Genomic DNA, 13,674 nt, shown 5'->3' with positions numbered 1-13,674 from the left:
ATCTTCCCTGGTTTACTGATGATAACACATCCAACTGTGAACCTTTTGTGGCCTCCCCATGGTAAGTCTCGTTGTGTCCGGTCAATGCTTTAGCAAGTCAACAACGCAGTCTCCATGGCTTCTTTCCACTAAATCTCACTAAAGCCCCGACCTAAAACACTTTGAGCATTGGACTGTACGGCTGTATGGCTGTGAAAAGGATACTGATGAGCACTCTGAGGAACAGCCACTGTAATATGAGCCGCAGCCTAAAGTGCAAGGCCGAAGACCGTGCCCTGAGTCTCTGAGGACAGTCGAAGGATATTGTGTCAGCTTCATGCAACCGGTGCTGTGCGGCGTTTAGAACTGCGGGTTATCTACAGTGTCTTGAAGCTGTGAAGTACAAGGTGTCGGATGCGCTCATGCATGACATGTTCAAGAGCTTGAATGCAGACATGTCATCACGGGGTTCATATAATATTTTTCAATAAATAATGATGTTGAATCATTTAAAAAAAAAAACGTATACCTACGTTTTGCAGGTTTCACACCAAATAAAAAAAATATATGGAACCAATTACACAACTTTACCTTAGCTTTCATCTAAAACCTCTGATATGATTGTGATGTACCATCACATGAATCACATGACTTTCTTCCTTTGATACATATTTCCTATATGTAATATCATAATAACTGGACTTTGTCTTAAAAATTACAACTTTCTCTTACCTTTTTCTTGTAAAGGTTAGCATGTTTTTTCTGAATGAAATAAAAATGAATCCTTGTAAGAAATCAATGTTATACCCCCCCAAAAATATACATTTGTTCTCACAATGTAACTCCTTTTTCAAAAATATCTAACTTAATTCTTCTGCCATTTCGGGGCATACAAGGTAGTTATGTTTAATTGGCAGACAAATATTAATTGTAATTGTGACCTTGCTACTGCATAGCAAACCTTTCCCACTTCCGACAAGTTCATTGTAAACCAAGCACTGCCTATTTTCGAACAATTAAAACTGCTAAATGTCTTTGCTTACTTTCATATTTGGGTTTTGACTGTGAGTAATATTTGCAAATGAGGCAGCTGAGATTATTTTCTTCCAATGTCCCATTTAAAATCCCAAAGGTGTAGGGATTAAAAACGGGCCTATTTTCAAGAAAAAAAATCTTAATGTTATCTATTCATCCATCTATTTTCTGACCCGCTCTTCCTGACGAGGGTCGTGGGAGTGCTGGAGCCAATCCAGCTGTCATCAGGCAGTGGGTAGGGTACAACCTAAACAGGTTGCGAGCCAATCACGGATGTTATCTAGCCATTCATCCATTTTCTTTACTGCTTGTCCTCACAAGGGTCATGGGTGTGCTGGAGCCTCACGCAGCTATCTTCGAACAGAAGGCAGGGTACACCCTGACCTGGTTGCCAGCCAATGGCAGGGTACATGTAAACCACTCACAGACGCATCACACCTCAGGGCAATTTAGAGTCATCAACTAACCTACCCTGCATGTTTTGGGGATGTGTGAGGAAACTGGAGTACCCAGGGAAAACCCACACAGGCATGGGGAGAACACGTAAACTCAACACAGGCAGGACCAGGATTTGAACCCAGGTTCTCAGAACTGTGAGGCAGACGCTCTAACCAGTTGCTTCACCATACTGCCTCATAATGTAAAGATACATTTTTATTTTTCTCAGACAAAAATATACTGTTCTGACAAAACAATCACATGTTTTAAGAAGAAAAATTTTAATCTTCGCAAGGAAATTAATTTTTTTCTGTCAGGGTGAAAGTCGTAATCTAACGAGAATGAAGTTATTGAGGGAAGAACTACATTTTGATTCATAATCATGTAAAGAAGTTAATTTCTAAAACACAATATCAGTCTCGAAAGATTACTGATTTTTTTCTGATAAAGACTTGCACTCAAAAAATAGGACTACACTGGAGGAAATTAATCTTATTTTCTTGTCTTTTATTCTATGAAAAACTGAGACTTTATTGCTGTCGTAATACAGTCTTGCAACCAACACACAAACCTGACGGTTTTTGATTTGTGAAAAAGGCAACATCAATTTTCAGACGTGCTTGTAGTCATTAGGGTGAGGTGGAGCTCAATCCAGATGACTTGGACAAGAGTCACACCAATGAACAATTTGCAGTCCTCACTTACTAACCTAACCAGAATGGTTTTGGAATGTGGGCGAAAGATGCCATACTGTATCTATAAAGACTCACACAAGCAGAAAACACAAACACCAAACAGGAGGGCAGAGATTCAAACTCAGAATCTCTCTGCTGTACTGTGTGCTAACCATTAGTCCACTGAGCTGCTCAGAAAACAACCAAATATCCAAAAATCAATGTGAGCCATTGAACAAACCACTACACACAACATTGTGGAATGTTCTGAAGAAGAAACAGACCCACTGGTGTACTAAGTAACAGATGTTGATGGGTAGACTAAGGAAAACAACAGCAGCTGACCACCAAAACAATTTGAGCGTTGTAAAGAAAGATCCAAAAACAACTGCAAATGACATCAGCGACAATCTCTAGAGGGCATGAAGTGCAGATGCTAGGACTGAAAATACAAACTTCTCATTAGCAAAACCAAGAGGAAGGATAAGCTGGCCTTTTCCGAAGAGATACAATGGCGAGCCTTCAAAATTTTTAGAGAAAGTTCTCAGGACTGATGAGATGATCCAAAGGATAAAGTCTGCATATTTTTCTCAACATGCATGCATCTTCATATGGAATTCGGGCATTGGATACTGTATATCACGGGGCTTTGAAGTTTATTACAAGTCCTAAGGCTCGAAGATATCATTTTGACCTGTATTCTAATTTTGGTTGGCCTGCATTGTCAATTTCCTTCCATTTAACTATTTGTGATATTATCAGGGAGAGAAAAGGCTGAAGTTACAGTCATTTGTTCTGTTATTCAGTCATAAGATCCCATTTTTCCCGTCTGTTACCAGAGTTTGTCTTGAAATGGAAAAAAAGAGTTTAGAGATGCAGCTCCTGCAGCATGGAACCTCTTGGAAAATTTGTGCCTTACATGTTTTTAAAAATAAATTGAATGGGTTGGACAATGATGCAACAGGTTGTAAATGCTTTGATGGCTGATCTTTATTGATTTCATTGTATATGTGGATGTGCCTAAGGTATTTATTTTTTATTGTTTATGTCGTCTGTATGTTGTTTACTGCTTGCCTTGGACAGGGACACACTTGTAAAGGAGAGTTTTAATCTCTGTAAACTAAACTATTTCAAATTACAATGGATAAATCATATTTTAAAATCCGGTGTGGCGAGTGGCGGAACCTTGTGTCAGGGGTGCGTTAGAATAATGGTGTTAATTTTGTAGATCAGCACAGTTCAGAGGATCCAATAGTGGGCATGTTGTGCTACTGTGGGTGTGTTTACAACCAATTTCATCCACTCCCAATCAAAGCGGCTCATCTGATTTCCTTTAAATTTAATTCTACTGAGAGTCTTGATGGAGATATCTCCGTGTGGAAGAGGGCGATGTGCAATTGCAGAAAATATGTGTGTGAGCAGCTCATTATCACTGCTCTAGCTATGGTGTGGCAACAGATAATGTAACAGGGTACCTTTCTTAAATCCAGAAGGACCTGGTGATAACCACGAGTGATTTAAATGTCTGCAGCACTCAGTTTTTGTCTGCCTGTGGCCCAATCAAATTTGCCAAAATCGTATTGGTCAAGCGGTCTACCTTCTGTCAAGGGTCTTAAGTTTAGGCCAACGTCCTGCCACCAACTTGTTACCCTCGCTTGGGACAGACCTGTGTGCACATACTGTATAGCATAAAACCATGTGCTTGTAAAAAAATGAAAAATTGTCGGCATTTACCCGCCACTTCGAATGCGCTGGCTCTGAAAACAGAGCCCACAATCTCATATAACAACCAATAAACAGACTTCAGACGTCCAATATATGCAAATATAGGGGAAGTTGACAACTGTACTATAACCGAATGATCGCATAGAAGTATCAATTAATTTATAGACTAAGTACGTGCTCTTAATCTTCAAATAGGCATGTGTGGGGGGGAAAAAAAAAGCAGGTGGAGGCTTTAACAATGACATTTTGATTAAACTGTGACACAAATGAGCAAGGCTGGTACTCATTCCACTACCATGTGCTTCCATGGAGTACGGCAGCCTAACATATCCATTCTGTTCCACATACAATCTTTGGTTGGATCACACAAAAAACAGTGTGTTCCTCTTTATATACCATTATGGAACCAGCATCATTTCCATGCATGTTTTACCTTTGTCAGTTTAGGAAATTACCTTCTAAATTGGCCACCAGAGTGATAATAAATGAGCGCTTGAATATATATTGATGTCTTTATGTACCATATGAGACATTGTTGCACAACGTGCGTTATAATGCATTGATGCAGTCACGGCATTCATGGTTTACAATGCATTCTGACCGCATAGGCAGGCCTTTTATTCACCTTCGGGTCTTGAAAGGAACACAGGAGTGCTGCAGCTTGCCTATAGTGCAGCCTCACATTGCACATAATGCCTCAAGTTTACAATCCTGTGCACATTGTTGTTTTTAATCTTCCCGTTCAGTCTCCACCCAATCAATGCTTGTGCACACATATCGACTTTAAACATCTTGAACAACTTTTAATATGTGAGAGTCCAATCATTCTGAGGCAAAAAAAAAAAAAAACAAAAAAGGAGAGTGCTGAGTTTTTGGAGACACAAGCCGTCAGTTGAATGATTTTTTTTCCCTGGGGAATTCTTTAAAAAGGATACTTAAAGCTGTTTAATGATACACTCAGTTAAAATGAACAGACAAAGTAAACAGTAGACCTTGTCTATTTAACACAATCACATAACCCTGCTTTAAAGTTCAATAAATTCATACTAATATACGACGCAAAATGCCAAAGATGGGCAATGAACACAAATGATGCACAACACGTTTGTCTCCATCATGATATTAGTTTGACACCACATCCGATAAATGGACTTTCGTTGACTTGAACAGTTGTCAAATGCTCGTATTGTTCTTACTCTTTACTGAGATTATTATTATTCATAATGATTGTGTGTACGTTGTTTAACAAATACATAACAGAACCGCCACAATTACCCCTACAGTGGAGAAAAGTATTTGAACAGCCAGCTATATTGGAAGTTCTCCCACTTAGAAATCATTGAGGGGTCTGAAATTTTCATCAAAGGTGCATGTCCACTGTGAGAGAGATAATCTAAAAAGAAATATCCAGAAATCATAATGTGTGATTTTTTTTAACGATTTACTTGTGTGATACAGCTGCAAATAAGTATTTGAACCCGTGTCTATCAGCGAGAATTCTGACACTCAAAGACCTGTTAGTCCGCCTTTAAACATCCATCTCCCCTCCATGTATTATCCTGAATCAGATGCACCTGTGTGAGGTCGTTAGCTGCATAAAGACACCTGTCCACGCCATACAATCAGTAAGATTCAAACTTGTAACATGGCCAAGACCAAAGAGCTGTCCAAAGACATCAGAGACAAAATTGTACAACTCCACATGGTTGGAAAGGGCTATGGAGAAATTGCCAAGCAGCTTGGTGAAAAAACCTCCACTGTTGGAGCAATCATTGGAAAATAGAAGAAGCTAAACATGACGGTCAATCTCAATCAGAGTAGAGCCCCATGAAAGATATCACCTCATGGGGTCTCAATGATCCTGAGAAAAATGATGAACCAGCCCAGGACTACACAACAGGACTTTTCAATGACCTGAAAAGAGCTGGGACCACCGTTTCCAATGTGACTGTTGGTAATACACTAACAGGTAATGGTTTGAAATCATGCATGGCATGGACGTTTCCCCTGCTTAAACCAGCACATGTCAAGGTCCGTCTTCAGTTTGCCAATGACCATTTGGATGATACAGAGGAGTCATGGGAGAAGGTTTTGTGGTCAGATGAGACCAAAATTGAACTTTTTGGTCATAATTCCACTAACCGTGTTTGGAGGAAGATGTCACGACCCATCGATATGAAGGTAGGACCCAAATGCAGGAGTCGGGAGACGCAGAGGTAAATTAGGAAAAACGTTTATTATTCCAAGGTTGGGGATCGGGCAGGCAGTCAGGTGCAGCAGCGGTAGTCAGGACGTCGGGTGTAGAGAGCAGGTCAGCGGGCAGGCAGGAGTCGGTACACGGGAGATCGATCAAAGCAGGCAGGAGTATCAAGGGAGTCAGGCTTTCGGGGTCGGTCGGAGAACAGGCGGAGGTCGTTACTAGGGATCGCAAAAAAACGCTTACTTTCATAACCGGTTTTATCCGAACTGCTGTAGCAAAAAAACGATTAACCGGTTTTAAAACCGGTACCATTGTGGTGTTTACATAATTCACCCACAGGACCTCGAGTTGGGGTGCGGGGTTCCGCACGGACTGTTTTTGTTGTTGCTCCTCCGGAGTGACGAGTTCACAGAATTCCCCCCGTTATGCGAGTAGTGTTTTGATGTCTGCCAATAAAACAAGTTTTGGTCCTGTGTCCGACACTCCGCCTCCGACTCCTTTTCTCCGGCGCTACACCATTGATCGTTAATTTACTCCGCGGTAATGGGGTAGTTTGTATACAATATTGACAAACAAGCTTGTTGAATGTGGCTTTCAACAACGCACTCGTGTAAGTTAAATTTTTGTTATTTTTTTTATAAAAATGTTTTAATGTTAGCATTCTTCTTTCGAACTTTCAGAAAGGGCATGAAAGTATACCGAGCGTTTCCTCGATGCCATGTTTGATGTTTCTTTGATTTAACTGAATGTTCTTTTGAGTCCAACTTTACTCTAACAGCGAAACTTGAAAAAAGTGGAAATAATGTTGAAAAAATAGCGCAATGTGGAGTACCGGAACCGGAAGAAATTATTGGAAATTTTAACCAATTTCGAAAATCCGATTATGGTTTCGGTTTTAAAAAGACCAAAATCCGGTTATAACCGGTTATTTGTAACCCGTTGCGATCCCTAGTCGGTATACACGGGTTGTCGATCAGAGATACGGGAGAGACCGAAATCCGGTTATAACCGGTTATTTGTAACCGGTTGCGATCCCTAGTCGGTATACACGGGTTGTCGATCAGAGATACGGGAGAGCAGGAACGGGGCACAGCTAGGGTTGGACCGGCACGACCATGACAGAAGACGAATGATGAGTTCCATCCCAAGAACACCATGTGAATCATAGGGGTGGTAGCATCACATTTTGGGGGTGTTTTCTACACATGGGACAGGACGACTGCACTGATTAAGGAGAGGATGACCGCGGCCATGTATTGGGAGATTTTGGGGAACAACCTCTTTCCCTCAGTCAGAGCATTGAAGATGGGTCGTGGCTGGGTCTTTCAACATGACAATGACCCGAGGCACAAAGCCAGGAAAACCAAAGAGTCGCGCCATAAAAAGCATATCAAGATTTCTGCCGTGGCCGAGCCAGTCTCCAAACCTAAAGCCAATAGAAAATCTTTGGAGGAGCTGAAACGCCGTGTTTCTCAGTGACGGCACAGAAACCTGTCTGATCTAGCGAGGATCTGTGTGGAGGAGTGGGCCAAAATCCCTCCTGCAATGTGTGCAAACCTGGTGAACAATTACAGAAAACATTTGACCTGTGTAATTGCAAACAAAGGTTACCATACCAAATCTTAACATTGGTTTTCTCAGGAGTTCAAATACTTATTTGCAACTGTATCACACAAATAAATTGTTAAAAAAATCATACATTGTGATTTCTGGATTTTTGTTTTTAGATTATCTCTCTCACAGTGGACATGCACCGATGATAAAAATTTCAGACCCCTCCATGATTTCTCAGTGGGAGAAGTTGCAATATAGCTGGGTGTTCAAATACTTATTTTCTTCACTGTATATGGTATTCCAGTAAAGTGCAATGGAATCATATCGTGGCCATTTGTACGTGATTAGTGTTGCTGAGAATGCCACTCTGAAACTCTGGCTCCCATTTCCACTTACAACTACAGTACCTAGCACTACAACAGCTAATTAGGGGTTCGCGAGGCTACTTCAGCATGGACATGCACGGGAAAAAAAAAAAAACGAAGCTATGACAAGACACCTCCTCTGTATATTTCAGTATCTCAGCAAGACATGCGGCCAGGGATATGGCTTTCATGATATTTCCCGGTACAGCCTGTAAACAAGTATTGGCACTGTCGAGCTGACATACATCTATTACATTCTCCACTGCTGCCACTAATGGGATTTTAGATGAAGGGAATCGGAAAGGAGGCCATGGAGAATTGAGGGAGAAGGAGAAAAAAAAATGAACAAACACAGAAGGCTTCGTTGCAGTACGTGCACCGAGCAAGGTGTGAGGGAGTGGATAAGACGCACCGCTAGCTGGGCTAATGTGCTGCTGTTGGAGTGAGTTGAACATATTCCGCGTTCAGTTAAGCTGGCTGCAACCGACTGAATACCCGAGCCGTGAGGAGAGGGAAGACTTTCCAAAGTGTGAACTGTCTGCCAGTTTTTTTTCCACATGAGTGAGCTCCGTTTAACACTAGGTTACATAAGGGCCCCGCGTCAGGAATTCCACCCATTAAAGTTTTACCATCAAAATTGAGCAATTTCAAACTTTAAGGTGTCCTTATGGATTTCTTCAACCACTGTAATCACATTTTAACCATCTTAAGAATCTCTTCCATTGGTAAGAATGGTGGGCTATTAACGGATGTGATGGATGCTAACAGGAAATTAAACCTCTGGAGTCAAATTTGTCAGCATTATTATCTTCTAATGACCCGGACTGATGATTATGATCTATAGCCGAGGTGTCTTATTTGGACATATTGAAAGCCACAGAGTAATTGTGCAGTTATTAAGTACATTAGGAACATTACTTTCGATGCTTAATTTTTGTCTCACTGGAAACTAAATATAGTTTAGCAATTATTTTTTTGAAAAATGAAATGAAAATAACGACTTTGGGCTTGTTAAACTCCCTGTAAAATGAAAATAAATAGATAATGAAATTAAATTCAAACACCTGTGAGAGGCGTCTCGTTAACAACCCTACAAATGTGAATTGGAAAAAATTCAAATTGTGAAAAATCACGCCATCAGTGCATGTTGGAGCTATGAAAATATAACCGGTGGCTGGAATTTATTCCAGAAGGGTGTTGTGGGGCTTTTTCAAGCCACGATAACGAGGCGCCCTAAAGCAGCCCCGTCGATGCCAAATCCCGATCCGCGTCAGACTTTTTTTTTCCTCCACCCTTACTCGCTCTTCCACCCTTCTCTCTGTTACATTATGTGCCAGACTCACGGCCGGCGATGCACACAAGTGTCGGCGTTACCAGCAGGAAATCGATAGCATGGGACAATTTAGCGTGGGTGCGCGGCGCCCCGAAGCCGAGCTTGGAGCGCTCTAAGCAGAATACAGGCCGCACTCGTCGTTGGAGACCACTTCGGAAATCAGGGAGCTTGAAAAGAATAAAAATACACCCGAATGCAAACTGAAAAACCCTTATTACCCAAGTGGAGCAAAAAGGTCCCTTTTTGAGTGTCGTGGCGCCGCATGAAATGAAAAACAGTAATGCACTGTCTGGGTGCACAATGCATTGTTTATGATGAAAAATATGAAAGGCAGTCAAATACAAGAATACTGCACTCTCATAGCGAATACAGTATTGCATATGAGGAAAAGAAATTATGTCTATATATATATATATCTATATGTCTATAATAGAAATGTTTAATAGTCATGGAAAAATATTAGACCCATTGTTTCTGCAGTTTCTTTATTTTTTCTAATGAACTAAAACTTCATTTTTTGGACAAGGTAAGAAACTCATAAGAGTTTGATATAGGATGTCAATGTTTTATTTTTTAGTTTTTGATAATAACCTAAATTACATTTAAATAATACGATTAGGCATTTGTATTCTTCAGCTAAAATACTTTTGGTGGTACGAGGCATTAAAAGGAAAAAGAATTGAAGACACAAGGGTCGTGAAATATTTTTCTTACATGATTGTATACTTACATAAACTGTATATACAGTAGTTGTACAATTTTATATGCACATATACACAAAGACACAAACACGTATATAATCATTATACAGTATAGAGCTGATCATGCTTTTATTAATCTAATTATTTTTTTAAATTACTATGAACAGCCTACTTTTATTACTATATAATTTTTAAGTTTATTGTACTATTTTCATGGACAAAACCATTTATTTGTATTTAAGAAGTTGAAGTTGTTTTGTCAGTTTTCATTCTCCCGGTTTGATCATGTATGAGACCTTTTGCCAAGGCATCATTTCATTACTGGTATCGAGGTGTACATAGATCATTTTACATTTGAGACCATGTGAGTCCCAGCATGGAGATTTTTATTTGTACTTTTGTACAGTATTTTTCTATTATCCATTACATTATTCCATCTTGCGCTCTCTCAACATACGTTTCATCATGCCACGATAGCAATATTTTTTTAAGATGATGCATTTTCCAAAAAGCTACCATGATTAACAATAATATCCTTGATGTTTATTTATGCCAATGATATCATGATATTATAGTGCATAATAATTCAAATACATCCTTTTCAAAAATGATTAAAATATGTGTATTTTCAATATATACCCCCAGTAGATATGCGTCCCCATTATTCCCATCACATTGTTCCCAGGTCGGGACTCATTGATTCCTGCTTGTTCACAAGAATAAAGTAAAGTGATCTGTGTATGCATCTTTAGATTTGCATCATATTGAGACAATGGTGCTTAGAGAATTTGGAATTGCTGTAAATACTTGGACCAAGAAAGGGAAGCACTCACTTCTACCCATTGACTCAGACGTTGGTCTTTGATTATGTTGTACCCCGATGAATATAACCATGATGTTATGAGGCACATTAGGAAGGAATCCACACATCATGTAATTCTGTCCTGCTTCACACTCACTTTTATAAACTGGTTTGATTGGCTTTGAACTAACCTTCTTTGACCCCATGTCACTCCTCCCCGGTGTCCTTATTTAAATGCCATCCACGTGCGTCTGAGTGTAACACGAGACACGAGAGTGCTAATAGAGCTACAGTCAAAGGCTGTTTATTCCGATGCTGACCCATAAAAAACATGATTGTTCAACTCTGCATAGGAGCTCAAAGGCGGATTTTCCCCTCCCCTGATCATCATTTTCTCTGGACCTGTTAACCTGCTTTTTGAGTCATCTGTGTCAGCAAATGCACACTTTATGCTGGCAGTACTATGAAAGCTTGGCCAGTGACTCATATGCTATGTGTGCCTCATAAGCAACTCCCATCGCTTTTCATCAGACTGACTCATTTACAGCAAAGTGCTGGCATATTCAAGAGGATGCACTGCACACTCATTGAATTGGCTTCAAAACATGAAACGGTGCTAAAATGATTTGTGCAATGTAAACAACAACGGACATACCAAGTCTTTCTATCCACCAGTGAATAGAAAGACTGTCCCAAGGCCAATCCTACATCCCAATTCCTTAAGAGCTGCTCTTGGATAATGCATTACAATTAATTCATTAGAATCTTGTTTTTTTTTACCTTTTGCCAAGTTGAGCCTTCCCGAAATATAGGGTTACAACATAAAATGGGTGTCTGATACTAGTGACTTGCCAATTCCATCCATTTTGTACACCTCACTTCACTCCATATTTGTCAGATTTTTGGGGGCGAGAGGCAGGGCACACTCTAGACTGGTTAAAAGCAAGTAACACATAGACAAATATCCATTAGCATTCACATTCACGGCAGCACGGTGGTGAGTGGTTAGACCATTGGCCTCACAATGTAAGTAGAGGGCTGAGGTTCAAATCCCACCTGTGTGGAGTTTGCATGTTCTCCTCGTGTCTGCTTGGGCTTTCTCCAGGCACTCCAGTTTCCTCCCACAATCCCAAACATGCAATCATTGAAGGCTTTAAATTGCCCCTAGGTGCGATTATGAGTGCAATTGTTGTCTGTCTCCATGTGCCCTGTGATTGGCTGGCAACCAGTCCAGGGTTCACCCTGCCTCCTACCTGATGATAGCCGGGATAGACTCCAGCACTCCTGCGACCCTTGTGTGGATAAGCGGCTCATAAAATGGATGCATATATAGTTGTGCTATTCGAGGGCCGAAGTCTGGGATACCTGCACCTCAGGACTAATATGTCATTTCACTCCACCACTTGAACATGGACTCTGGTTTTGATTTTCTCTACATTTCTACCTTTTTGTTAATGTGCAACTACTGTACATAGCTACATACCGTGATTGTTTTAGTTTGAAGGAGTTAAACAGTGCTGATTTTAAGTGGCTATAGAGCATTTGAGGACTACGTATAGTCAAAAGTAAAATACAAAAAGTTATTCACAAAAGTATTTCTGCATTGGTCGACTGTTGGCAGCTCACAGGAAAGTGCTATTTTGTTGGTGACACCTGCCCTAGAATATCTTATATTACTCACAGAAGGCCTTAAAAACTGTCAGTAACAATAACAATGTCACTTCACCCCACCCAAAAAAAAGACACTGGCACAGTTGGTGACAAAAGTTGCAATGCACCAAGGCAGTTCAAACATGGCACTAAGCCTCTTCTATCATGGACTCCACTTCTTTATTTTTTTTCTTTACATTACTGAAATTTTGTTCTCGTCCAGAATCCTAATATTTACTTATATTTGACGTTATGTTCATGTACTGTATTTTGTCCTGGTGTGAGCATGAGGGACTTCTTGTTTACATTGACTGAAAAAGCAATAAAATAAATTTACTTACCCACAGGACAAGCACCCTCCGACAGAATAAGTACTTCAGACTGCTGCTTGCAGGCATCTCTACGCAGAAAACACTCATTCTGGTAGTTTTGATTGTTGGAGCCGCAAACTGGAGCATAGTCATTGTTGCACTGGAGAGAGGGAACAGGTTATTTAATGTTAAGCTAATCACAATTTAACAAAAAAAAAAATCAATAAATCTTTGTTGAATAGAAATAATCAAATAATTTAGCAGTGATCTGGTATTGTATTATCATCATATTGATTGCTAAAAGGTGTTAGAGGAAAAGAATCTAATTCTGAATACAAAATATCTAAAATCATAAACCCTGTGCAAGTGGCAAATAGCATTTTTAATGCGTGCAAGACGCCAAAAAAAAAAAAACAGAAACTTTCCTCTTGCCCAAATTAAGTGTTTGGATACAATCTCGACTAGACTATCTCAGTGTTGCGTGAATTAAGCAGCATAAAACGGGCATCTATTGATAACGTTAAAACTTAACTGGATAATCTAGGATGCCAAGCCCATTTGAATAGCACAAGTTGATTACATTACCCTCGTTGGCAAGGTGAAACGACAACGCTGGCATGCTGAACTGCAAATCAATACTATCCTTCACCCTGTTACTTGGCGATGCTATCGTTAATGTTGCTGCGCTAACTGAGCACACGTTGTATCAAAAGAGGAGCCTGCTACTTTTCTGTTTACTCCATAGACATTAAATATCGTAAAAACAAGTGACCATGTTTGAAACAGGTTTATACTACTACTACTGATGATGAGAATAATAGTAATAACAATAATGACAACAACAATAATAATAGTAATAATAATAATGGGTGCAATAGTGCACGACTGGTAAGAGCACCTGCCTCAC

At 40.0% G+C, this 13,674-nt stretch overlaps 1 protein-coding gene across 1 annotated transcript in view; it reads right to left on the bottom strand.

Annotated features, from left to right (window-relative positions):
- tmeff2a (transmembrane protein with EGF-like and two follistatin-like domains 2a) overlaps positions 1 to 13,386 on the bottom strand; it is a 78,438-nt gene extending 65,052 nt beyond the window's left edge. Inside the window, exons 1-2 of the mRNA XM_061842260.1 lie at positions 13,348 to 13,386; positions 12,798 to 12,927 (exon numbers count right to left, since the gene is read on the bottom strand). Coding sequence (XP_061698244.1) covers positions 12,798 to 12,927; positions 13,348 to 13,386 — 169 coding nt within the window. The remainder of the gene's footprint in view (positions 1 to 12,797; positions 12,928 to 13,347) is intronic.
- Between the last annotated feature and the right edge of the window lie 288 nt (positions 13,387 to 13,674).

Source organism: Syngnathoides biaculeatus, chromosome 14 (assembly GCF_019802595.1).
Source record: "Syngnathoides biaculeatus isolate LvHL_M chromosome 14, ASM1980259v1, whole genome shotgun sequence".
Taxonomy (NCBI): Eukaryota; Metazoa; Chordata; class Actinopteri; order Syngnathiformes; family Syngnathidae; genus Syngnathoides; species Syngnathoides biaculeatus.
Note: the sequence above shows the minus strand (reverse complement) of the source record. Positions and strands in the feature narration are given on the sequence as shown.